Source organism: Python bivittatus, unplaced genomic scaffold (assembly GCF_059951505.1).
Source record: "Python bivittatus isolate LINGU-HERP-01145 unplaced genomic scaffold, Pbiv_v1 ctg000180_np1212, whole genome shotgun sequence".
NCBI lineage: Eukaryota > Metazoa > Chordata > Lepidosauria > Squamata > Pythonidae > Python > Python bivittatus.
Genome location: NW_028277047.1, coordinates 6,246,388 through 6,272,315, shown reverse-complemented (window position 1 = coordinate 6,272,315; position 25,928 = coordinate 6,246,388). Strand labels below are relative to the sequence as shown.

At 41.5% G+C, this 25,928-nt stretch overlaps 1 protein-coding gene and 1 non-coding gene across 2 annotated transcripts in view; both read right to left on the bottom strand.

Annotated features, from left to right (window-relative positions):
• Positions 1–22,966, bottom strand: part of ACTN3 (actinin alpha 3) — a 36,897-nt gene extending 13,931 nt beyond the window's left edge. The window contains exons 1-8 of the mRNA XM_007439038.4: positions 22,651–22,966; positions 6,231–6,345; positions 5,340–5,459; positions 4,434–4,520; positions 3,502–3,589; positions 1,727–1,805; positions 398–479; positions 35–120 (exon numbers count right to left, since the gene is read on the bottom strand). Coding sequence (XP_007439100.1) covers positions 35–120; positions 398–479; positions 1,727–1,805; positions 3,502–3,589; positions 4,434–4,520; positions 5,340–5,459; positions 6,231–6,345; positions 22,651–22,779 — 786 coding nt within the window. The 5' untranslated portion in view covers positions 22,780–22,966. The remainder of the gene's footprint in view (positions 1–34; positions 121–397; positions 480–1,726; positions 1,806–3,501; positions 3,590–4,433; positions 4,521–5,339; positions 5,460–6,230; positions 6,346–22,650) is intronic.
• A 1,634-nt stretch (positions 22,967–24,600) lies between these two features.
• Positions 24,601–24,791, bottom strand: LOC112542010 (U2 spliceosomal RNA). The gene has a single exon (XR_003085917.1). It is a non-coding gene; the product is annotated as a U2 spliceosomal RNA (small nuclear RNA).
• Positions 24,792–25,928: the final 1,137 nt, after the last annotated feature.

Sequence of the window (25,928 nt, the reverse complement as noted above, 5' to 3'; positions counted from 1 at the left end):
AAAGTTAACACATAAGGAAGAAACCTGTTTTTACCTGCTCCGCACCAGCAAAAGCGTGGTAGAAACAAGAAACATATGTCATGATGGCTTTCTCATCCGGTTTGGGGGTGTTGACAATATCTGCACAGAGAAATCAAGAAAAGAAGCAGATGATGGAGGCAAAGTGCAAAGAAGCACTTTCTCTTCAGAATGCTGACCCTCAGCAAATGCAGCACAAGGGCATCCACTCCAATAAGAGGCATGATAAATCTGTGTGGAGCAAGTGAGCCAGAATGCAGGTGCATTCACTTGCCCTCCAGCGAACAGTTCACCAGCCACAGGCACATCTCCAACTTCTCCTGCTCCAGTCCAGCCCTGGGGCCCTGCCCTTTTCAGCTGTACACATCTGGCTTCTCACCTTCTGCATCCAGCATCTTGGGGATATCCAGATATTTTTCAGCCACCTCAAAAGCTGTGTTGAGGTTCCCAATGGGGTCATCCTATGGATAGATTGACAGAATTATCCTACATGAGTCTTCAACTGTGATAAAAAGGGGCTGGCTAGGTTAGGGGGAGCGGGGGAGCAGCGGGGGAGGCTGCGTGTTCATGAAAAATCACTTGGGAGGTAGGAATCTGCCCCAAACCAGGCTAGACCATTTGTGTCTGTCTAGCACAGTAGTCTCTCCTCTAACTGGCAGAGGCTCCCCAAAGCCTCAGCAATGAAAGTTCATACTATCCCCTGCTGTCCGAGTCTTTGCACAGGATATTCCAGATCTTGAACTTGAGGCCTTCTGCATGCAAAGCTGATTCTCAGCTACACAGTCACACTGCTTAATATAGTGACAATCATAATTTCGGGGGGGGGGGGAGTACAGTGCATCTTTGTGCTATGCATGCCACAGTGGAGAAATGAGGACAGCAGATCTGAGTTGTCAAAATCTGCACAAATCCTCAAAGCCCTGACTCTTTTTAATATGCATCGCTTGGACATAAAAAGGGGTGGGGCTTCAATCATGCAGCCACGCCTGCCGTTTTGACTTTTTTGACACCCATTGTGGAAGCCTCTGCAAGAAGCCCTAATTCTCACTCCAAAGAGGGCTATTTTGTATACAGTGGAGATCTTCAAGACGGGGAAAAGAGTAGCCCAAAATTCCATTAAATCCAAAAGGCAGAGGGGAAAGAGAAAGTGCCTGACCCACACAAAAGGGAGGTTTCCTGTGTACTGGCATATGTGTGCAATAGTGGAGAATATACGGGGGTCAGGGCTGAACTGTTGGGTCCTGAAAGTAAGAGTTCTATAGCTGGGACTGATACAAAGCCTTGACATCTAGTCAAGCTTAAAAGGCCATGTTGAGCAGTTCCAAGTGACCCTACAGGAGGGGGTATGCCCACAGCAATCTAAAACGGCCAATAGCTGCTGGGGAGATCTGGGTCAGCACCCACATCATTAATGAAGCCTGCTAAATCAACCCACAGTGGAAACTGTGCGGGGAGAAGAGGGAAAACACTATTTTAGAACCTGCAATATCGAAAAACCACTTTCAGCTGTCTCAACTATGGGCTGGGGATTAGGCAAAGGCAAAGGCAAAGGCATGAGGAGACGGCATTAAAAAAAGGGGTTACTGTGGCATGTTCATGTCATGGTTAGGAGACAGGAGGATGAGCCCAGAAGATGGCTTAAAGCAGAGGAGGAAAACAAAGAGGCAGCCAGAAGAGCAGGGAGTCAGAGAGGAAACAGCCACGTCACCTTTCTGAGCTTGGCGTAGTCAATGAGGTCAGGACGGTGCCGATGGATCAGGGCGCAGAGTGCCAGGCCATCCTTCCAGCTGGTACGTGGGACATTGGGAGAGAAGGAAGACTGAGTGAGCATAGGGTGCGTTCAGCTAAAGCCAGAGTCCTCGCTCCCCAACAGAGGAATGGCCGATACTCTATTCTGATATATAAAGGCACAATCCGCAAAAAGGAGAAGGGAGCTATAACTGCTCTACAAGCTCTGCAAAGAAATGAGGTTCCTCTGGCTTCCTTTCCTGCAATGGCCACGTGGATGTCAGGCTGCAGAAGAGAGAAAGAAGGGCAACAGGCCCGCTTCATTTCAGCGTGGAGGGAGGGGTCATCTTTTGAACAGTTTCTATTCCAGGTCAATCACAACAGCTTAACGGTTTATTTTCCCACCATCCTTAGATTGTTTTGTGGTTTTCCCTTAAGTCTTTTGCCTTTCTGTAAATTATGGGGTTCCACAAAGCTTGTTGATATATGGTACTGTTTGGGCTACAGAAATAATTTTGCTTAAAGACTGGATTTGCTATCAGAGATCTTGGTGTTCTTGTCAACCATAAGTGAAATGTGAGCCAACAGTGTGATGCGGCTGCTAAGAAGGCAAATGCTGTTGGGAGCACAGGGGCCAGATCATGAGATGTAATTTTGTCACTTCATTCTGCCCAGGTAAGACCCCATTTGGAATACTGTATCCAGTTCTGGGCACTGCCATTCAAAAATGACAATGTCAAATTGGAGCAAGTTCAGAAGACAGCTATCAAGATGATGAAAAGTATTGAACCCAAGTCCTAAGAGGGTCAACTGAAGACTCTGGACATGTCTAGTCTACAGAGGAGGTGACCAAGGGGAGATATGCTAGCGATCTTCACATAAGTGAAGCGCTGTCCCATAGAAGAAGGAGTGGACTTACAGTACTGTACTCTGCTGTACCCCCAGAAGGCAGGACCTAAATTGGTGAGTTAAAATTACAAGGAGGGAGATTCAAACTAGACATCAGGAGGAACTTTGTGACCGCAAGAGCTGTCAACCAGTGGAAGGGATTGCCACATGATGTGCTGGTGACTTCTCTCTCACTAGAAATCTTCAGATAGAGGCTGAAAAGCGACCTGTCAGAGATTCTCTAGTGGACCCTGCACTGAACAGAGGCTTTGACTAGATGACCTTCATAGTGACTTCCAATTTTATTATTCTGCTTTAGAAACTTGATTCAATATTGTCATTTTAATAATTTACTAAAACTATCAAATATTAATATATATTAATGCATTATTTATTATATATATATTATTATTAACAGTTAAATTAAGGGCTCTTTCTCACCCAAACAGTATAAAATATTAAGTATTAAACATCTCTTACTTCAACTTTTGGTGATGATAATAATAATAATGTTTTAGACTACAACATAGATCTTCACATGCTAGGTCTTAACAAACATTTGAGTAACAAAAAAGGCTGAAGCTGCTAGCCATTCACCCACCAACCGCTGTATCCTTGTGCAAAATATTTGGCCATGTTCTTTAAGAAATGTCTACACTACCCAACACATACAGCAGATGCTAAGGCTGACATGAATTGAAGGAAAAGACTGTTTCGTTTTTCTGTCTCATACCAAAATATTTTGGGCCAGTCCTGCAATGATCACCAAGCCTTGGTGTTTTTGTAGCAGACAATATCACCAGCCCAACCAGTCTTAAATGACAGAACCCTATCTTTCAGCAGCACTAAGCCCATATTTGCCGATACCTAATGTGGAAGTTCTGCACGTTGACGTTCCGGTAGGGAGCCGTCTTCCTTTGGCACCACAGCAGCAGTCCCTCCTTGGCAGAAGTTTCTGGGGGAGAAGGGAAGGAAGGCCCCTCAGGTTTATGCCTGACATAAATCCTACATTTTCAATAGACTTCTCTGCATTTATTATATCAGGAAAGATGTTTTAAATCAGTACTACAGTATCTTCTCAGAATCACTGAACCTGGAACCTCTTTGTCTGGTCCTTCCTCCGGGCACAGGAATTTGTCCTCTGCCAAGCATGTTAGTTTTCATTTAAGCTAGTGCTGCCTGCTTTGACTGGCAGCACCATTTCCCCATCCCTTTTATCTCACTGGAGAATGAACCTGGAACCTTCTGCATGCAGACCAGGGATTCTACTTCTGGGCTAGTCTCAGTTCTAAAAGGATCAAAGAGTTTGCTCTTTGCTTTGTGTTTATTGTTGCTTATATTTTTTATGCCACCCAAGTCACATTGTTTGAGTGGGGTGGCCATATAAATGTTGTAAATAAAGAAAGAAACAAGATTGGTCCATTGAATCCAGTACTGCTTGCTCTGGTTGGCAGTGGCTTTCCAGATTTGATGGCTGGTGTGGGTCTTCCAGGCTGTGTGGCCATGTTCTGGAAGTTTGGTGTTCTGGAAGTTTTGGAAACAAAACGTCCAGAACACAGCCACACAGCCCGGAAGATCCACACCAGCCATCGTATTCCGGCCATGAAAGCCTTCGACAATACTTTCCAGATTTGCTAATAAAAACCTCTAATTCTTTCCTTTTTAAGCTGAGAGGCTGGGAATTAGATCTGGAAAAGCTGGGGAATGAACTACTGGGTGAAGCCATCTCCAAACAGACACTTTGAAGGTAGATTTCAGGAATGCCAAAAATCCAAGTGTCTCTTAGCTTTCATGCTTACCTTCCACTGAGATGTCCTGGATAGCAAATCGGAGGATGATTGTCCAGATCATTCCCAAAGTCATCTTCAGATTTCCATCCACAATTTCTGGAACAGAAGGAGAGAAGGAGCATAAAAACGATGAACAGGAAAAATACAAGCTAAGAGCAGCAAGTGCATTTAACAATGTTTATCTTTTCATTTAGGGACTACTCAGTTCTAACCTGCAGATCATTCACCATACTGTTCTCTGAAGAAAGCACATAGACAGCCCACTACTAAATGTAGCCTTTTGTTCTCTCTGTTTCTCATCCTGTGGAATAAAGCCGCTCTGCAGATTTGCAACCACTTCATATTGTTATATCCACGTTCCATCCCAGAAAATTACCTGGGGGGCAATCCTGCAGGATGGGGAATCTCCTTTTTTACTGGTCAAGAATGCTAAGCAATGAACATTTCTCCTTCCTGCTTCTTGTGAAAAACATCTGAAACATCAGGTGATGTGCTAGTTGCCATAACCCACAGTAGATATAAGAAAGCATATTTCTCCACCGCTTAAAATGTTTGTTATACAAAAAAAATGCATTAATGTATTAACAAGTTACTCTAGTTGTTGCTCCTCAAACCACACCTTTGGAAAATGCTTCCTTTTTCATCTCTTTTTATACCTCCATGTATTGGTGTGTATATGTCATGTGTACGTATGATGTAAAAGAAGGACATTTGTGGACACAAAGAAGAAAATCAATCCCTCCACTTTTGCCTTTGCCCCCACTCAGTTTTCCCCTCTCCTCCAGTGAATCAATCCACCACTGATTGATCTGATCCACTTTTCTTGTGGACTGATTGCTGCATGCCAGAAACAGATTTCTTCACTCCTGTCCCAGATAGTAGAGAAAGAAAATACCACTTAATGAGACTACTCACCCTCAGCCCCAATGGATACCAACTTCACCCCCTTACTGGCAATGAAGTCCAGTGCCTTGTTGACATTGGCAATTTTGTGGAAACGCATCTTGCCTTTGTCTGGCTTTGGCAACCGCTCACCTTTTGGAGGAAGAGAGGAACAGTGGAGGAAAAAAGAGAAGAGCTGTGATACCACCCTTGTGGCAGCACTGACATGCACACCTGATCCAAACACAAAACTGAATCAAATTGCACACACCAGCATGCATCTGCTTCTTGCATGGTGAATGATTGAGAATGTAGAATAGTGTGACTCAAATCATGATGTCACCTGTCCCAGCTCTTGACATTTCCCCAAGAGTGGTCTCCTGTTCCTTTTCCCTTTCCTGCTCTGATCCCAAAAGTTTCAGTTCTGTGTACACAGAGTTGAGGGGGAAACAACATTGGCCAAAACTTGGAGCAATTTCCATAAAGGAAGCAGAGGCTTAGCAAGCTGGAAGAAAGGTGGTGCTGTTGAGGAAAATGAACTCTTCCCCCTTCTTTTCATCATGCATAATTTCACCAGCAGATGCATCCACCTAACCAAGCATAGGAAACTGGTTAGGATCAGTTAAGTTACTTGAGTGTTATATATTACTACTCCAGAATTATTTATTCCAACTACTGTAAGAGGAGTTCTTAAGGGGCCACCAACTTTTACTTGCTACAGTGGAGATCTGTGTTCTTTTGCATGCAAATCAGATACTGTATCACTGAGTAACAGTTTCCTCTTTCTTCTTAGTGCTCCCCACCTTCGTATCTCTTGTTTGTGGCTTTTGAACTTTCTTCTTTATACTGTATCCTCCTGTTTCCACCACCCTCTGCTGCTTGGGGGCTGGCCCCCGTCACCTCCCGACACCAGTATTGTCCTACCTGAAATCACCTCTAATAGGAGCATGAGTTTAAGGCCATTCCGGAAATCATCTTCAATATTCTCAATCTGTGTCCCTGCCTTCCGCAAGTGGGAATTGCACCAAGCTGTGAATGTCTGGGGGGAATAGTACAGCAAAAGTCAGTACTGAGTATTCGGTAGCCAAAAGTACTACTGAATAACTATAGTTTCCAGAGAGATAGCAGCATTGTTAGGTTGCTACAGAAAAAAAGATGAGTCCTTATAAACTACCACATTTATTACAGCATAAGATTTTGTGGTCTATTGTCCCATTCATCAGATGTGCAAAGAATTAGCAAGAGCAATACATATATTCACGGTAGATGCCTGCAACAACTTGTTAGAAAGATGTGCCCGGGATTAGGATATGATTGTATATATTGGAAATAAAACGAATTTGGACCACTCTGAGCCAGCCCCATTCAAATGCTGCTATGAAAGGAAGCCATCGCCACGGGGCTAAAGCTAGTGCCAAAGCACAGAATCCCAGAGCTGGGAGGGCTACTCCAGTCACTGAGTCCAGCACCTGCCTGGGGCAGGAACCCAAATCCAAAGACCTCCAATAGATGGCTGTCTAGCTCCTGCGATGGTGACTCTAAGGGCACAGGTTAATGTATGCAGCGTAACCACCGTGGTTATAACATGATCTAGTACCGCGGAGCTTGGCATAGCATTGCAACTGTGAGAGAAGTAGGCAGAATTTGAAAGGTCATATGTGTTTTATCATTGCTGTTTATAGTATAAGCACCAGCCACAAGGTACTTGTAGCACTACAACTGTGGGAGAAGCAAGAAGTCAGGCAGCTCCTGTTGAGGCTGAGTTTTTTTTAGTCTAGTCACTCCATGCACCATTTTACAGAGCAGTGTTTCTCAACCTCAGCAACTTTAAGATATATGGCTGGCTGGGGAATTCTGGGAGTTGAAGTCTACATATCTTAAAGTTGTTGAGGTTGAGAAACACTGTCACAGAGGTACCAAGCACATGTATGTTGTATGATAATGCAGCACAGTCCATTGAACCTGGTTTAGTTTCCATTTGTGCTGCCATTTCCTTTTTATTTTAACATATAATAAGCTGTGTGCAGACTTCTGCAACTTTGCAAGAATGCAGGTTTAAAAATAATCTTCACAGCTGTGTATCTACACACAGAATGAAAAATAGCCTGAAAAAAATTAATTTTCTGGGCACATATCCCTATACGTTCAAAGAAGAAAGTGAAGATAAATGATAACGGTTATAATACCTGTAGATTAAAATATGGCAGAAGTGTCATAAAAACATTGAGGGATATGGAATATAGGGGAGAAATACCATCAGGGAATGAGTGGGGGAATATATCTTGTGCTATGTACTGTGTGAGTGAGCCCACTGTGCAGCCGTGGGGGGAAAGGCTATTCTCATGGCTGAGGACCTATTCGGTTAACATTTTGAAAGTCTGCTGTCAATCAGTGCAGACAATACCAGGTTAGATGGTTTAATAATTGGATGTGATCTAAGACAACTTCCTAAGTTCCACATCTTCACCAGGGAGACCCAGGTTCCAGTCCCTCTTGGCCACAGAAACTCACTGGGTGACTTTGGGCCAATTATTCTCTCAGACTAATATACCTCTCAAGGTTGCCATAGGGAAAAATGGGAGGAAGGAGCACTGTGTTTGCTGTTTTGAGCTCCTGAAGGAAAGGTGGGATATAAATCTAACTAACTAACAAACAAATGAATAAAATGTTAAGTAAAAGGTGACGAGAAAGATCCTTTTTTAAGATTCCGGAGAGCCACTGATAATCAAAGCAAATAATAGTGAACTAGACGGGAGAGCAGCATTGGCTAAATGTTGGGGGCTTTATCTCTTTGAATTTATTTAAACAAATGATATTTTAAAAAAGAAATCCAGGAAAGTAATAATTGGATAGGTGATTTTCTGCTTGGAGAAGGAACATGTGAAATTAACAGATACAGCAGTAAGCTGTGGGGTGATCAGTGCCTTTAGCCAACTGAGTTACATTGTCCTCCTCTGCCCCCCATGCCTGGCCAAATTTAGATCTGGCTTAAAGTGCCTGCAATGAAGCAAGCTTCATGTAATTCCCTGAGTCTGCAGAAGATCTTTATGGTTGGCCTCCTGGTGCCAGAGGGAAGGAGAGTACTGTTTGTGATCCAACTCAAAGTGGTAAGCTTGTGCATACTGTAAAGGGTATACAGAGCAGAACATACTCACTGGTCACAATTTATCACTGTGACTGGAAGAGATGGCACATTCTCTGAAGGACACACACACATTTCAGGCACTGCGCTTGCCAAACCTAAGCTCTATACAGATCCAGCATCTGAACAATGGAGCTCGGCTAGTGTTCACCACATAGTGAAAAGGACACGGGAGAGCCCTAGTCTGGACTTTTGCATGAGAGTTTCATTCTACCAAGATCAGCTTAATTATACATATTTCTCTTTTTATAAAGTTACTACAAGTGCACCCTGTGCACAGTCTAATCTAAAAGATCAAGTGGAAAACCTGCTCGTTAAGAAAACAGATTCACTCAGTACTGTAAGCATGTTATGACTTTTAAGGCAAGCACCACAAAAGCTCTTGATTCTTTGGTAGTGTGTATACACTGTATAGAGCAGTGCTGCTGGCTGGGGAATTCTGGGAGTTGAAGTCCACCCATCTTAACGTTGCTATGGTTGAGAAACACTGGTATAGAGAAATAAATATACTCAAAACATCACCAAATTCATTGACAAGGGAGGATTTTCACCTACTCACTCTTCGTTGCAGATTCCTTTGCTGAACATGCATAACCCACCACTGAAATTAGACTAGATAGCATGTTGCAAAACGTTCTCTAGTGTAGCAGCTGGTAACCATGTTGGGCATCTCTGACGCTGCCTCAGCTCTTTACGCAAATGGGTGGGAGAAGATGGCAAAAAAGAGTGGCCCTACCCTCCACCTTTTAATTATTTATTTGTTGTACTTTCATCCCCTTTTTAGTTAAGCGGCTCACCTCCCCAAGTGGCTCATGATGATAGAGATTGATCCTGCTGCCACAGTTACATATTTGAAAAACAAGACACTCAGAGCGAAAGGAGATGAATTCTTCAAGGTCGGAACAAAACGGTGAGTTCTAAGGGGCCGTTTATATACAAGCGGATCTCCCCTTCCTTAGATACCAGTGGGTGGTTTCTTTTTTCTCAGCCAACAGATGGGCCTACCCTCTTTTCCTCTTGCTTTGCAGTCTCAAGGCAACAGGCCTTTGGGGTAGAAGGGAAGAAAGTGAGCCTTCTGTAGCGGTTCTTTCTCTAGCTGGTAGACAGTACCAAGTTGGCTTCACTTTTGCCTTGACATTTTTGGAAGAAGGAGAGCCAATTACTCAGTAGTCATTATACCCCTAGTCAGTGGATGGGGTTAAACTGCTTTCCTTTCAGATATCCAGGCTCAGGGCAATTTGGGGTAAGAGGGAAATTCTCTTTTTGGCAGATAAAGAGGCCGCTTCTCCTTCTCTGGCCAACAGATACAGTTAAGTTGTTCTCTCCTTTGCTTTATCTTCTTCCAGGGATCAGAAGGTCATTGCCTTCCAGATCCCCTCTGAAACCACTGGCTGAATACAGAAGCCAGAATGAGCTAACTTTCTGTTCTCTACAGCAAGTTTCTCTGTAATCCATTGAAATTCATTTTCTGTTCCCAGATCTACCCTGCAAACTTGAATGAGGTTAAACAGGAACTGTTGTACCTCTGGCGGTGTGAATGGACACAACTGCTTGCACATTTCTTTGGAGAAGTCATGAAAGTTAATCTGGTATAAAATGGATATAGACAAGTAGTATAGAACTAAAAGCCACAGGATCAAAACAGAACCCTGGAAAATCTTAAACATGTTACCGTGCCCTTCATTCTCACTTCTCCAGACTATCCAGTTCCATCACAGAATATCAACAATTCAGTATTCATTTCAAGATAGTTTCCCTCCGATTCTCTTGGATTCCATTAAGGTTTTAAAAAAGCACAGTTGAACAAGAGGAAAAGGAAATTTCATTAAAAAAAGGATACGAATGCTAATTATCTTCAGCTCAGTAAATACTGATCGCTATCATGTGCTCCTAAATGGAAAGGAGACACAAGGGATTGGATCTAGGTTAAATCAGATCTCATCAAAATCAATGGGACATGTTAATCATAATCCATTCATTTCAGTGAGGACTAAATGCATTTAGTGTCTAATCTTCTGGTGGAATCAGAGAACTGGCTTCTGAGAAAAGCTCCTAAGGATGAAGGAATTCTTGCTGTTATGAAATACACAGAGCTTTGTGTTCTCCTAACAAGTTGGTCCAGAAAGTCCTCCTTTACTTTCTTCCACTTTACAGCAAATGAATAAAACTGAGCAAGTCTCACTTTCCGCCTTCCCAACTGTAGCCTCAGAAATCCACTACTCATAGCTCCTTCCAACACCCGCTAGAACTGATCAGCAGTTAGGCATTGCTTTTCCACAATCTGCTGAAGCAGTATTCAAATGAATACATTTTATACTCTGCAGATGATGCTTCTAGACAAAGGGCTCTTACACTTCCAATTTCTTTATTTATTCTGCAAATGTATATGGCCACTCATCTTAATCAAATAACTCTGGGCAGCTAGCAAAGATATAAAAACAAACACCTACGTATTAAACAGTAAAAAGAAAACTAAAAGATACTAGGTAAAAATACTCAAGTCCCCAGTCAATTCAGAGCAAAAGAACAAACCAGGCTCCACTAACCCTGACCCTAAAACCTGAGGGAAGAGCCAATTTTTTAACACCTTCTGAAAGGCCAACATGGTCAGGACCATCTGAATCTTGGGGGCGGGGGGAGAGGCTGTTCCGTGAGGCAGGTGCCGTGACAGCACATCTCCAAGATGCTGTTTCACAGGGGGACCTGAAGCATGCCTGCTTTGCTGGATCTGGTGGTATGGGAAGAAACCACTGGATATAGCTGGTCCCTCAAATGTCCTGACCCCATGCCACATTGGGTTTTAAAGGTGATAACCAGCCCTTGAATTGCACTGGGAAATAAAATGAATTATGTGGCTATTCTACCTTTTCTTCCTTCACCTTTTTTTTAGGAAAGAGATGGAGTAAACTAGGAGGTTTACAAAAGGAATTGTCTGAATTCTAATAATTAATAATAATTTGGAATCATCCTGTGCGCTGTAACAGTGTTTGCTACAATCCAATTTTGCAAATCAGATACAGAAAAAAAATGCGACAATCTGGGCAGTGAACATTTGAGGGAAATTGTAGAGAACAGTCAGTGTGTGAAAAAACTAAAGACCCACACCTTTAGTATTTTTTCACTGAATTATTATTCAAATGATCCCAACAATTTCACAATTTTTCTTCAGACAAAGCATTACTCTTTGAAAGTGAGTAGATAAACACAAGAAAAGATAGTTCCTATAAGTATGTCCAGAGGGTAAAATGGATTTACAATAGTCCTATTCCCTGAGAAAATTATAATTGGAACAGTAAAAGAAATTTGTGATTTGTTTTACCAATGTTTCTGTCTGAGGGACTTTTATTTGATAGAAATAGCAACATGAAGGTTTATGAAATAGGAAATGGCCTCATACTGAATCAAACCCTTCTAAATTCAGTTCTGCCCGCATACATCTCATAGTAGTGGGACTGTCACTTTTCAGACAGTCATTTTTCCTAGTCCTACCCAGAAGTGCCAGAGAGATTGGACTGGAGCCTTTTATATCCAAAGCCAGTGCTCTGACTTCCCATTCTTGCCTGCAGATAGGTGGGCTTGGCAGAACAGCCTGATTGTGACATTGAAGCTTGTTGGCTGTTGTAGTCATCAACGTGGCTGTAGAGAAGTACAGTGAAGACTTGGTCTTGAAGAAAATATGCAGCGATCATTAATAAAGCATGAGCTTAGCCCAGGAAAACAGGGAAGCATCAGAAGCTCAAGATCACCCTGTCTTGACAGGGAGGGAAATAGAAACTCTATTGGTCTTTCAATATTCTGTTATTAGAGCTTAGATCAACAGAGTTCTAGTATTTCTTGTGGTGTCTTGTTTCCTGACCTGGGCTGCTTCGAAAGGTAGACAATGACACAACCAAAACCTTAGTCCTGATTTTCTGGATGCGTTTACCCATTCTGATTATCCTACTTACCCCTGAGAGTCAGCAAAAATATAGAGCAGAAGTGGGGAGAGCATTGGGGGAGATGTGCTGATAAAATCTGAATTATTTGCAGGAGAGCAGAGGGAGGTTCAATCCCCCAGAAAAAGCCTTTTCATCCTAAATAAGACTGCCGAAAGCAAGGAAGCTAGGGTGGTGGTAGTGCTGGGGAACAGAAGTAGATTTCTGACCAAAAGGATTTACATATATGAACTCCAGTGGTGGTATTAAATATGAGCTCCTAGGCTAGAGAATGTTCTTCAATTTTTATGTTCCCTTATTTGAGCCACTCTTTAGCATATTCTAGTAACAAATTATGTAGAACTCGTGCAACCTAAAATCTGCTCTTTCTTATTATAGGGAGAGCACATTCTCTTCCCTCTATCACCAAAAGACACACAGTAAACGAAGGCACTGCACCTATTTCTCGGTTCCTCTCTTTTTAAGGATAGAATTAAATACAAGGAGCTGCTAAAAATACGTTTTATGGAGCAATCATTTATTCTGAAAACATTTGGGCAGTGTCTGCTCATCGGTCTATTTCGAGTAACTGTTTTTGGAGGCAAGAATGTTAAGGCTGGAATATCAGAGGAAGCTACAGAGACCCTAAATTGATGTGAATTATCTGGATTTTCAGCTAAAATAAATTGACAGGAAATTATTTTCCTGCAAGATCAGTAAGTATCTGCTGAGCCACTTGTGGAACACACATTAAATTTCTTTTTTTATTTTATAGCTTCTGCTAAAAATTTGGCCTTTGGTAGAAAAAGAGGTAAATTAGAAAGTTATTGCCCTAAATTCCTACAGTTTGAAAAATGGTAATTATATATCTATTCTTTTTTGGCAGCCTATTCACAGTTACACAATTATTTAAGAAGCCAGCCTTCCTAACTGGAGGAAAAGCAGGATGCAAATGAAGTCAGAATACAAAACAGAATGAACGACTGCACATTTGGATTTAAGCAGATTTAATTCCAGTGTGGAGTCTTACAAATCTTCTGTCATTGCTTAGCAAACCCAGCAGTCTATGCATTTCCTCCTGATCAAGAATTAATTCCAGAGCTTCTCTATTAAACCATAATGTTTGATAGGTTTCCATAGTTCAGAGGAGATATATACAGGCACACATCCTCGTTTGCATTGTCCTCAATGCCAAAAATGTAACATACAACTCACACAATGGTTTCCATTCTCTCTTCACTAGATGACAAATGGGAAAAATGGACACCCTGTAAATTTGCTCCTGGACTCTGTTCAAGAAGCTACATATGCCAAACTCTTTTCAGCATCCATTTGCTTGCACAAGAGATATATAGCAAGCTGGGTTTTTTAAAATGAAATCAGAGGTTTTGTACATATAGAGGGTTCTCTGATTTCTGGGCTATTTTAAGGATGCGCATGGTATAAGCGTTGGTTGAAAATCCAACCAAAAAAAATTATGAATTGTGGGAGAGGGGAGTTTTAAATATCTAAAAAAAATTTCCATACCTTGAAATTCACCCAAATCTGAAATTTGAACACAAATATGGATATACATACATAATTGAATTCTAGGACAGATTTTTTTCCTGTTTCACTGAGTAATGTGTTGTAGTAGGAGCTTAGCACCCCTGAGATGAAGGCAGATATATAAATAGGAAGGTCATCATGCATCTCCAATAGATGTTGGCCCAACCTTTCTGACTTTCCAATCCAGCTGATAAGCAAATAATCAACAATGGTGCAGCAGTAAACTTTGCCCCTTAGAAGGACCACTGACTTTTTAAAACGTTTAAAAACCTGAAATAGCATTTAGAATATTGCTTTGGAGAATTTAATAACATCATGGATTCCAGCAATCTCTGCTTTCTCAGCCGGCTTCTGTAGCAGTCACGGAATTTAATGTTTTTTCTCCACCCTGAAGCTTTGCTCTGGATAGGAAAGCATGTATCTGGACTGAATGCATTAGAGGATGCTTCTAAACTGAGTGGTGCTCTAAATTTTTTTTCTGGCTTCATCTCTAAGAAAAAGTTGCTTTATGTGTTCACAAAGACTGGTTAAGCTACAAAAGAAGATGTGCAAGATTTGGGTAGTAGTCAACAAATATGGCCATCAAATTGGTTAAATTGCCAGAGCAAAGAAGCTTACATGAATAAACAAAACTAAGCTGATCAAGACATGGATTTCCATACATAGCCATCAATCATTATCATTGGTCATCTCACTGGTGCTTGCAGCAGAAGGCACAGCCGTATAATACAAGTGGGAAATCGGCAGACAAGAACGGACTATACTTTCTGATATTTTTCTTTCTGATAGCAGAGGGAGAAAACTGTCCAAAAGCAAACAAGTGTCAGACAGAAGGAACATGAGAGCACAAAAAGGATGTCAGAGGGAGAAGGAAGGGCAAAAGAAGAGAAATGAGTGGTCCTGCACACTTTAAATTCTGGAGACTCCCAATGCAGCCTTTGATATTTAAAAAAGAAAAAAGAAAACCTCACTTGATCCGAAAGGATCAGGCCACAGCTCTTCCATGCTCAATTATATCTGTATTAAGTTTCCAATGGCCAAAAGAACCATGTCCCTGATGAGACATACAGTACCTAGAAGGCTTAAATAGAATACTGTATCAGATAAATGCTTACTCATTACTGTAATTCAGTCAAAGTGGTGGGGTGATTGGAATCAGGAAACTGCAACAGGGTAGACCAGATTCCCACTCAGGTAGGCAACTCAAGGTTAATCATAAAGACATCTAAATATTCAATATCATTCATATATATACACACACACACACTCTCTCTCAAGGTTACCCAATGATCTATCTATCTATCTATCTATCTATCTATCTATCTATCTATCTATCTATCTATCTATCTATCAAAAACATAAGTTACCCAATGAAAATATATATATATTTTCATTGGGTAACTTTGAGTCAATTATTACGAGGAGGAGTGTCTAATCAGGGGAAATTCATTGGAGATCCAGATAGTGCTGAAGCAAGCAAGGTTTCTTTCTGGTTTCCTTTTTCATCTCATTCTCTTACCTTCTCTTTCTCAATCAATATACTGAGCAATGAAACCAGAGACTGCTATCAGATTTCTCATACTGAGGTTTTTAAATTAATTTGATGGTTGCATGCAACCCTATGTGCCCCAGCCCTCTTCACAGTTTGTTGGGAGAATAAAATAAGGGATGGAAAGCACCATATATGCCCCCCTGATTTCTTTGAAGGAAATATAGGATAAAAACTGAGAGCCACTTTGGTCAAGAGGTGAAGGCACCAGGCTAGAAAGCAGGAGACGGTGAGTTCTAGTCCCACTTCAGGCATGCAAGCCGGCTGGGTGACTTTGGGCCAGTCACTTTCTCTCAGCCCAACTTACCTTGTGGGGTTGTTGTGGGGGAAATAGGAAGAGGAAGGAGTATAAGGTATGTTCACTGCCTTGAGTTATTTATAAAAATAATAAAGGCGGGATAAAAAAAAATCTAATATTGTAATAAATAGGTTTGTTAGGGTATAATAAATACGTCCACATTATGAAAGCTGGCTCAGAAATTAGTCTTCTTTACTGCCTCCGCTTTCACAAGAGCAATAAAAGGGGACAAACAGAAAATGGTCAAGATCTAAAGGCCTGTTTCTTAATATGTTTCTGAGACAGAAAAATCAATTGCTACTCTCAATCCGCTGGAATGCCACTGTGAACTGGGGAGAAAAATCACTGACATGTTTGACTAGAAAAGTAATTCAGGCAGGATGCATTCTGATTCCCTGAGTAACTCTTCCAGCCTAATTTCTCTACTCCTTCCGCAACTAGTATGAAATTATAAAGCTACTCATCCCTTATAATACTTTATGCCCTTTGTACTACCAGGTAATGTGAGCAAAACAGTCCACGTGCTTCAGTATCTTTGTCAGGCTCTTATTATTTTGGCTCTTCCCCAGTCTGCAAGTTTGCCAAACAGTACAGGGCCCGGATTTGAGCTCTGTCTCTTAACGGAAGGTGTGTGTATGTATGTGTGTCTCTGTGTTACTGACACAATGGGAAGTTATTTCCGGTTTCGCACAATGAGGCTAGCCAAGGCAAACATCTCCCTGCAGGTGCCATGCCAGGAATGGCTTTGTCCCGTGTGCCGCTGTTTATGAGGCTTAACGGATTTGGCAGCTGCCAACGCAATTACAAAAGAGGCAATCCCTTCCATTGTGTGCTGTTGGGGATGGCCAAAAGATGATGTAACATAAATAAGAAGTTTGGTAGAGGGAGGAGAAGTGGATGTTTTGGTTTTTTCAATCTCATTTTGGAGGAGAGGAATGCATACGAAGGTAAGTTTATGGATTCCTGTACGAAATGTGCTGGTTGGCATCTCTCTGTCTAATGGGCAGAACAGTAGCCGAGGGTTTATTTAATTACTTCATTTGTGACAACGAAACGCACTGAAATACATCTTTTGATTTAAAAAGTATGCAATTAACATCTTCTACAAATGCATTTAGAAACACATTTTGAAAACAATGCTTTTAAAGGCAGATTAAATATGCATTTTACATGGGTTTTTTTTTGTGTCTGCGTGTGTGCGCCTTTGAGTCAAGTCTTGACTCCTGGAGACTGCATGGACTAGTCCCTGAGGTTTTCTTGGCAAGATTTTTGGAAGTGGCTTGCCATTGCCTTCTTCCTAGGGCTGAGAGACTGGCCCAAAGTCTCCTAGCAGGCTTCATTAAGAAAAATAAAAAAAACAGAAAAAAATGTGGAAATGGAATAGAACTATTTTTTTAAAAAAAACCTAAAACCATTTGTTGCTGCTACACCAACTTATTAAACAAAATGTCACATCCTCTTTTGGCCCTGGATCCCTCCTTCACTTTGGCCATGCTCAGAGATGGAATGCAGACCCCAGCATGTCTCATCTGAAGTTGTGTGGATCTTGGGAGATAAAAAATTTAGATCAATCTGAGTATTATACTTATTTTTTGCAGAGTATTGCAGGAATAGACAGGTATTTATTTTTTCTGGGGCCTGTGGATTAAATGAGTCTCTTCCATAATCCCCTTAGCTCCACTTACATAATAAGGGTTTCCCCAAGGCCAGGGCTTGTAGTTAGCTTCAACTCCCATGCCCTACAAGGAAGGTCTTACACCAGACTTCCTTTACTTGTTGATTTCCAGGGGGGTTGGGTCACAACTCTCCTCATCCTCAGCCAAGACGATTCAACATTATGAACATTGTAGTCCAACATATTTCAGGGGCCTTGGTGGGAAAGTCTTCCCCAGATTAGATGGTCTCAACAAAATAGCTTTGCTGCATCCTTGAATAAAAGAAACTCCTTAGCAACATATTTTGTTCACACCTTTGCTACTCTTGCTTTTCCAAATGCTTTGTTTCACATTCTCCCATATCAGCTTTCCCTACCACCAAAATTTAAATTGTAATCTTTGCAGGCCAGAAGATTCAGTCTCGAGCTTGTAGCCAGAAATTGCGGGTGGCCACTCTGAGCAGGCATGTGTGTATGGAGAACATCAAGAATCTAAAAACAGATAGTTTAAGAGGCATTAAGATTAAAATTTAGCATCTAATCAGAAATTCCGGTGCCTTGCACCCAGCCCAGGCCTCAGACCCTAGCACTGATTGGCCAGAACTGAGGAAGGAATATCAGATCTGCTTCTTGAGCAATTAGATGAACATTGACCATGGGTTTCCTTTTATGTTGGCAAAAGTAAAAGAGTTATTGTGTATATGAAAAACTTCCATTCAGAGGAGGGATCACAGTCCCATTCTCCATTATGCATGGCTTGCTCTCTCTCGCTCTGCATCTGAATGCTCCGTACAAGTCTCCCCTACAAGGAAGGTGCTAAGTCCAAGGGAGTGTCTATAGCTGAGTAGAGATTTAAACTCATCTTTTCACACTGAATAACCAACAAGTTATCTATTGAACAAGCCTAGCTTTGCACTCCTTTAGAAGACACACTATACCTAAAAGCCTATAACCAAACATTTTCTTCTTTTAAAAGAAACCCAAGTTTGTCCACATAGAGTGCACACTTTTCTCCCTCAAGCGAGAGCCCTCTGTGCAACTCTCTTTAAATAGCTTCTTCCTTCTGAAGGCCCATCCATCTCTCAGGGAAGGGCAGGGAGACCCTTCTTGTACCCTAATTAAGCTCTGTCCTCTTCCAAAATATACCATTAGCTCATCCATTACCTCCGTGCACAGCAGTAGAGCTGAAGAGTAGTTTTTAGAAACTGCCTTACATGGGCAAGGCATCTGGAACAGCAGCAGCTACCCGATACCCAATTGCTGCAAAACCTCCCCCACGGATCTCCAGCATCAGCAAGAAATAGAAGAAACCACCCCGAATCAGCAAGGTGGGGCGGGTGAGAGAAGTTAGTATCTCCAGGTATTCACCTTTGCAAAAGTGGCCAGTCTGTTCATCACATTTCATTAGTCGCTGTGGTCAACAGTGGCCACAAGGTGTGGTACAGCTGTACCTTTGTACATTAAAACATACCAGGTGTGGGGGTTAGCTGGAATATTTTTTGGTTGACGTGGGGGATTCAAGGTGAAAGAAGTGGACATGGAATTCCATTGTCATTTTCATTTAATCACGTGGTAAAAATAATGTAACCTCCTGTCAGATTTTGGAATAGGGAGGAAATATGCTTTGCCCTCTGTCTTCTTTACAATCTGCCTTACTTTTCTTCATCAACTTAAGAAATAACCATCCTCCAGCAATGGGATTCAAATTGTGTAGGTCATCCTTCCCCAACCTGATTCCTCTAGAGGTGGACCATGCTAGCTGGAGGAGGGGAAAGTTGGTAGATAAATAGGAATATAGATTTGCATGAAGGAGAGCAAATGGATATAAGGTGTGGAAGAAAGCTTAGTGATGTGGGTGAGTCTACTTGGTCCAGCATATACCATAACCAGCACTGAAGCCAGATACTGCAAAAACAAGAAAGAGGATTTTCTTGCATATCCAACAACAATAGACCAGCAACTTCTTTGTGGTTGTAAGAACTTGATCTAGCTAGAAGCCTACACATCTTGCTTCATTGAAAGGTCCCATCACTTACATTAATTGCATTAAAACAAAAACAAAAACAGAAGATACAAGTTTATTCAATGTGGAGCAAGACACCAGCGTGTGGGAAAGTTAAGTAATCTTGAATCAAAACAGATGAACACAGCCCTTTCTCAGAAACTCCCTTCTAGGCCTCAGTAACAACTTGTACTAAATGATCAGGCACACTGTGACGCAATTTTTATGCTCTTCTGGCCTTTCCCCACTACCACAAGTCCACCATGCCTTTGACCTTAATGTAACAGGTGGAGAGATCCTTCTGGCAATGAGATCAGTGGATACCGTACCAAGACCTTAAAGTGCAGAGCTACAGAGCCCAAAAGGGATCCCTGGGATAGGCTAGCCTGAGTCCTTTACGCCACATTCTTTAGGGAAAGGAGACTTTCAGCTGACATTTCCTCATATAGTATGTTGATGATCTCTCAAACTATTCAGTCACAAAGATTAATTAGGTCTGTTATATACTTTGGGTGAGAATCACTATTTGTCTGACAAGATGGGTGAGGAATGCTAGTGTGCATCTGAGATACCAGATCAGTGAGATGCCGTACATAGGAAAATGGCCATAATGTAATTGTGAGGTCAGTTCAATTTGCATTGCAGAGTGAAAGTCCCGTACAGCAGGATAGGTTTTGTGTTTGATTACTGGCATGAGAATACCAGCAAAATGGTGTTTCTAACTTACTGTCTGCTTATCTGTCTCTGGTGCATTAGAAATATCAGAAGCTGCCCTAAACTGAATCAGTCTACAATCCTACCTTAATAACACCAAAATTCCCTCATATGCTGCCCTCCAGATATACTTTACTACAAATCCCAAATGGCTGGTGATAAAGGGGCTTATAGGATAACTGGTTAGAAGGAATCCACTAAGTGACCCTTCCACCCCACTCCACCCCAAGGTTTTCAGATCTTCCTACTTCTTCCTGAAGTGCTGAGGACTGAACCAGGGATCTTTTTCATGTAAAGTAGAAGTTCAGCTACATGTAAAGTACAGCCCATCCTCAAAATTAGAATAAAACTAGACAGTGATATTTTCACTCGTTGATGCTACAGCAATGGCAGAACAAAAAGTAAGACAAAAAGGCAAGGACCTCCCTTGGATATCATAGTCCAAATCTGGTTAAAAAGCCAGACAGTGTTAAATATCATAACTCTGAGCTGTGCTAAGTCTATGGTGGCAAAAAATCAGAAGTCTGGTAGCACCTTTTCCAACTCACACATTTTCTTAAAAGGCAGTAGTTTTGTGAGCTGTTGAAGCAAGCTGCAGTTCACAAAAGCTTATGGCTTTTAATAAAATGTGTTAGTCAGAAAGGTGCCACCAAGCTCCTTCTGATTTTTTATTGTAACTCCGAGAGTATTTCCTCATCCACATTCTATAGAAGATGGTACTGATTTCCAATTCCCTGCCTCAAAATACATGAACAGGTGCAGAATAAAAAGGTTATGTTCTCAGAACATTGCTTATTTTTCTCCATATAATCATGTTACCTGCAGAATGAACCTGTGAAGTATGACACTCTTGTTTTCTTAATATTAGGGAACTTAGGCTAAGAGATAGTAGATACAAGGACACTTGAGAGTAAAAAAAAAAAGTAGTCAAGAATCTAAGCAGAAATCTAGAGCAGAGCCCAAATCTGGCACATATGCTTTGGCCTATAAAAAAAAGGCAATGTGGTGTCTCTGAGTCTGAATAGCTTGGAAGAGCGCAAGCGCTTTGGGAAAAGATTAGTAATTTTATGAAAACGATCTTTGCTTGAGAGGATCTCTTGCAGCATGACTGCAATAATTTTTGAGACAAAAGAATTTAGAGGAATGTCTCAGATGTATGACTATTATAGGATCTCCACAAATGACAGACTTACTTATAGCCAAGAGGGTTGCAGAGCACTTCCTATAAGAATTGCACAAAAAGCAGATTTTGCTGCATCAATGACAGGAGGCCAATCTTTTATAATGCATTTCCCCTCCTCCCCCCATTGCTATCCTTAGAAAGGAAGAGGTCATGATTTAACTTAAATAAGGATGCTATGTCAGGGATTGGAGCTTGTGAATTCCAGGAAGCTTTCTCCTTCTCCTCGCAGTCCCTAAATTCTATGCACCCTTGAATGCTGGGCCTTGAAAACTCAAGCAGGTATTCTTTTCCTGGTGCAAGTGGCACAAGAGTTCTTAGTCCTTTTTTACTCAGATATTCTGGCATGTTTGTAAATCAGTATTCAGTATACTAAGGGAGTAGCACTGGCATATACCCCTGTATTATATTGGGAAAAGAGGTTAGGGCCATCCCTGAAAGCCTTGATTAGGATATCCCCCATATGTGATAATATTTTAAACAAGCTGTGCTAAGGCAAGTTCCCAACTGCCACAAAAAGATATATTTAGCTGATTCTTGGATCTCTGTCATTCCAGGCATAGCTCAGACATGGCTCTGGCCCTTGCTGGATTCCACTCCACTGACATATGCACTCCTTCCTTCTTCTTTGCACACCCCTTCTGTCCACCAGTACTACTGTGAACCTCTCCTGACGTACTGTGCCCAAAATGTCACTCATGGTCGGTCCTGTATAGGATGTGGATCTGGCTGATGGGAAGTGACAGCTGCAGGCAACAGTATCTAATATGCAGGGATGGCAGCTGGCTCTTCGAAGGTGTGTCTCCTCACTCCTATAATATAGCTGTAAGATGCCTTTCTTCCTCTAGGGTAGTAGCTAACTCTACAGAAAAACATTAGTTCAGATCATCAGATTTCAGAAAAGCAGGCCATTCCCGAAATGGTTAGTTGATTCCAACACAGGCTCCACTGCCATGTAATTTTTTTTTTAATCAATACAAGTCTTTCCTCCACGCTACAAAGTCCACAGAGCAGATATGACCTCAGGCACCATATAACAGTCATTCTTTCAGGAGCATTTGTCTGTTTTCCCACTCAACAATCTTCCACTGAAGCCAACTCAAGGTATTTACTCCCCCTCCCAAGAAGACAGAGGTGCACCCCAGAATTACTACTAGTATTTCTTACTGGTACCACTGGAAACAAATGCATGTTTGGCAATAAAACCAGCACAGCAAGGAACTAGAGAAGCAACCAGTCGGGTCGTGGCACAGCAGCCATCCTTGACACATTCCATTCTTTGGCCTGGAACCTCGTCCATACTTCTTGGATCTGCTGGGTCCTCTCCCCAACCTGCCTCCTACCTTTCGTTGTTGCTTTTCCCAGGCTGGATCAAGCAGCAAGTCACGGTCCCAGTCTTCCTCCTGTGCCATGTACTCATCAGTCACCATGTAGGAGTGGTTGTATTGGATGTGTGTTTCTATCTGCGTCATGTTGTCTTGTTTTGTGAAGCCCTTTCCTCTGTGCCTATTCTCTCCTACAATTCACACAGTCCCCCCTTGCTCAAGCTTTCACTCTCCCTTTCTGTTTGCTCCCCTTTCAGCTCCCCTTAGAGGTCAAGATCCCCCAAGTCCTTCCAGGCTGTGTGTCTGCCTGCTTCGCAGCTGCACCTGTCAAAACCAGTCCACGTGACCAGTCCTCAATAAGTATTATCAGCCCTCAGAAGGGAGATCAGGTTCCATCTTAAAAAGGCCATGGGGAGGGGACAGCACAAGTGTTCCTACCAACTAGATGGGGGTGGTGAAGACAACTGTTGGGAAGCCAAGTATTCCCCCTTAAAGCAGATCCACGGGCTCTTAAAAAGGAAATTGCCCCAGCGGGCTGAATGTTCTCTCCCACAAAATCTGTGCCAGACCCAGGACGGTGTTGAGAGCAAGAATCTCTGGGCAGGGTGGAAAGTTCCCATTTTCAGTACCGCAAAAGAGGAAAAATCTTACTCAGAGCACTGATACTAACCTTCCACTGAGGTACAAGGGAAGATTTTTGACATGCTGTCAGATTCAAGAATAAACGTATGGCTAATAATGAAAAGGATCAGGTGGACTCCATACTGAGAAAGAAGTAAGGCCAAATTAGTTTCTAGATGTTCTCTTATGACCTTGGACTGCAACCATGTTTCCCAAATAGATACTGAAATTTCCTAGCATTTCCTATCACAACAACCAAGGAACTTGAGTTCTTCTTGAGATCCTGGCACTTTGTCCTCTGAACTGTTTTTCCAGATGGATGGAATATTGCATCTTTCTTTTTTTCTAAGTAATAAAGGAAAAACTTTCTGCATATGTTCATTCATGTATCTATTTCACATGGTCTATGTGTGATGCCCAGATATTAAAACCAGATGCCACACGTTTCATATCTCATGTTTGGAATTTAAGAAATTGCTGTTATTACCATCCTTCTTATAGAAAAGGATACCCCTTCCTTACTAGAAGTATTGCAAGAAATCAGCCTCCCCCTGTACTTTAAAGAGATAGGCTTGTCACATCTCCCGGAAAGTCCTTTGTTACATTTGGATGTCTGAAATCCTCCCAATGAGCTTTAAAACTTGCCAGAAGAAATATCTGTCTTGAGGACATTTCAGGAGGACAGAAAAAGGTTTCAAAACTGATCTTATTCTATCTAGGATATCATGAACTCAGATTTGGGTTAGATTCCAAGAGCTTTTTGCTTCTTTATATTTCACCAACATTTACATAACTCAATGAAGTCTCAGTTCATTTGCAGGCTGCTCCTGTTACACAGGAGTTATTCTTAGGATCAGTGAGAAAGGGCTTGTGAAAGATACTGAATACCTAGAAAAAAACACTTCAAGATCTAATTTAATGTTTTAAAGTAAACTAAATTTAGACAAAGGATTTTAATCCACTGCTTAAAATCACACTTCTATAGCATATTATTACTTATTTCAAGTTATAGGTATCAGCCCACATACCCCCCCAAAAAAGAGTACAAACAGATAAGCAAGATTCTATGCTTTCTGGCTTTTTAGCAATGTTTTCCCAAATTCTGAGAGTTGAAAGCAAAGCACTTAAGCCAAGGTCCTTTCAACTTCCAGGACAAGTCCCTGCAGCTTTCTCAGCAAGTTTTTCCCAGTGGTTTGCCTTTGCCTTTTTCCCCACAGACAAATAAACTACAGTAACCAGCCCAAACCCAGGCTTCCCCACCTTACTGTCTAGTATGGTGGTTTGTGTACACCAAACTAGCTCTCAATTTATCTCATCTGTTTTTTAACCAATGATATTCCTCCCAATGGGAGGTGCACCATTCCTGGAGGTACTGCAATACCAGGCTGATGCATGGAGTGGATGGAGCAAGCCCCTATTCCATCTCCCAGCTCCAAAAATCCATTTAATATTTAGTCCTCAAATAGAGGACATATCAGATATTAAACTGATAAGAACAGATACTACACTTGATCTTAGCCAAAAGGCCGAGAAGCGATACCTTCCTCTTTCCCAGCATCCCAAGACATTCTTTCCGAGGAAACTTTACGTAACTATGAGCAAATGCCTTCTGGAAAGTATTCCCTGTCACATCAAAATTAGCACTGCTTGCCATCTCATCATATACATTCTGATAATATTCCTATTTCCACTGTCCAAGTTAACAGCCTTCTGTTGTGAAATTTAATTATAAAAATTATGAATTCTCTCAGAGACACTGATTTCTTGATTTCCTGCCTGCTACGTCTGACAGCTACTGGTGCAATATCTGCATATGCCTTCCCATTTCCCCCATCATGCTCTTGTGTTTGTTATCTCAGGACTTACCAATAGAGGTCTCAGTTTTACTCTGAAAGTTTCTTGTTTGGTGAGCATTCTGAGAAAAGAAAAAAATAAAAGATAATGGCATAAAGACATTTCTTGCACGAAACTTCCTGGATTTCACGTTTGTCCAAAAGCAACCTAGTAGCAAAGACAAATGTTTCTGAAGTTTTGCTCGCTGTTCCCTTCAAGCTTTGAGCATGGAATATGTAACTTATTCTGAAAAATACACTGGTTATTTTATTCCTTAAACAAATGCATTCCTGCTACAGATTTACTTGCTATGCTTCATACACATCAAAATGAAACAGCACCAATCATTGGGAGGGAGTAGCCTTGAGTGCCCTATGGATGGAGAAGCAGAATACCAAATTCAACAATAAATGTGGAGTCCTTGGGGTTCTCTGAGCTTGGTTCTTTTCTTGCAAATGTTTCATTACCCGGCTAGGTAACATCTTCACTGCTAAAATGCGATGGGATTTGCTCTCTATTTATGTGCTGTGGCCTGGCTTGCCAGTGCTGGTAAGGGTGGGGGTTGTGTTGAACCCTGAGCTACACATATTCACCTCTATTGGTATCAACAATAAATAAAAGACGTATTAATCTGTTGCAATGGAAACATAGCAGTAGAAGTTTGTGGCAGTTTTTAAAGACTTAGCCAATTAAATTTGATATAACATTTTATGGATCAATTGCTTCTCGATAAGACTATGGTAAATTTACATCTGCATTTATGTCAAAAGGACCTCTTTATGTCCTAGATCCATATTTCATTTTTGAGCATTTGAATATAATATAATACTCAGATTAAAAGC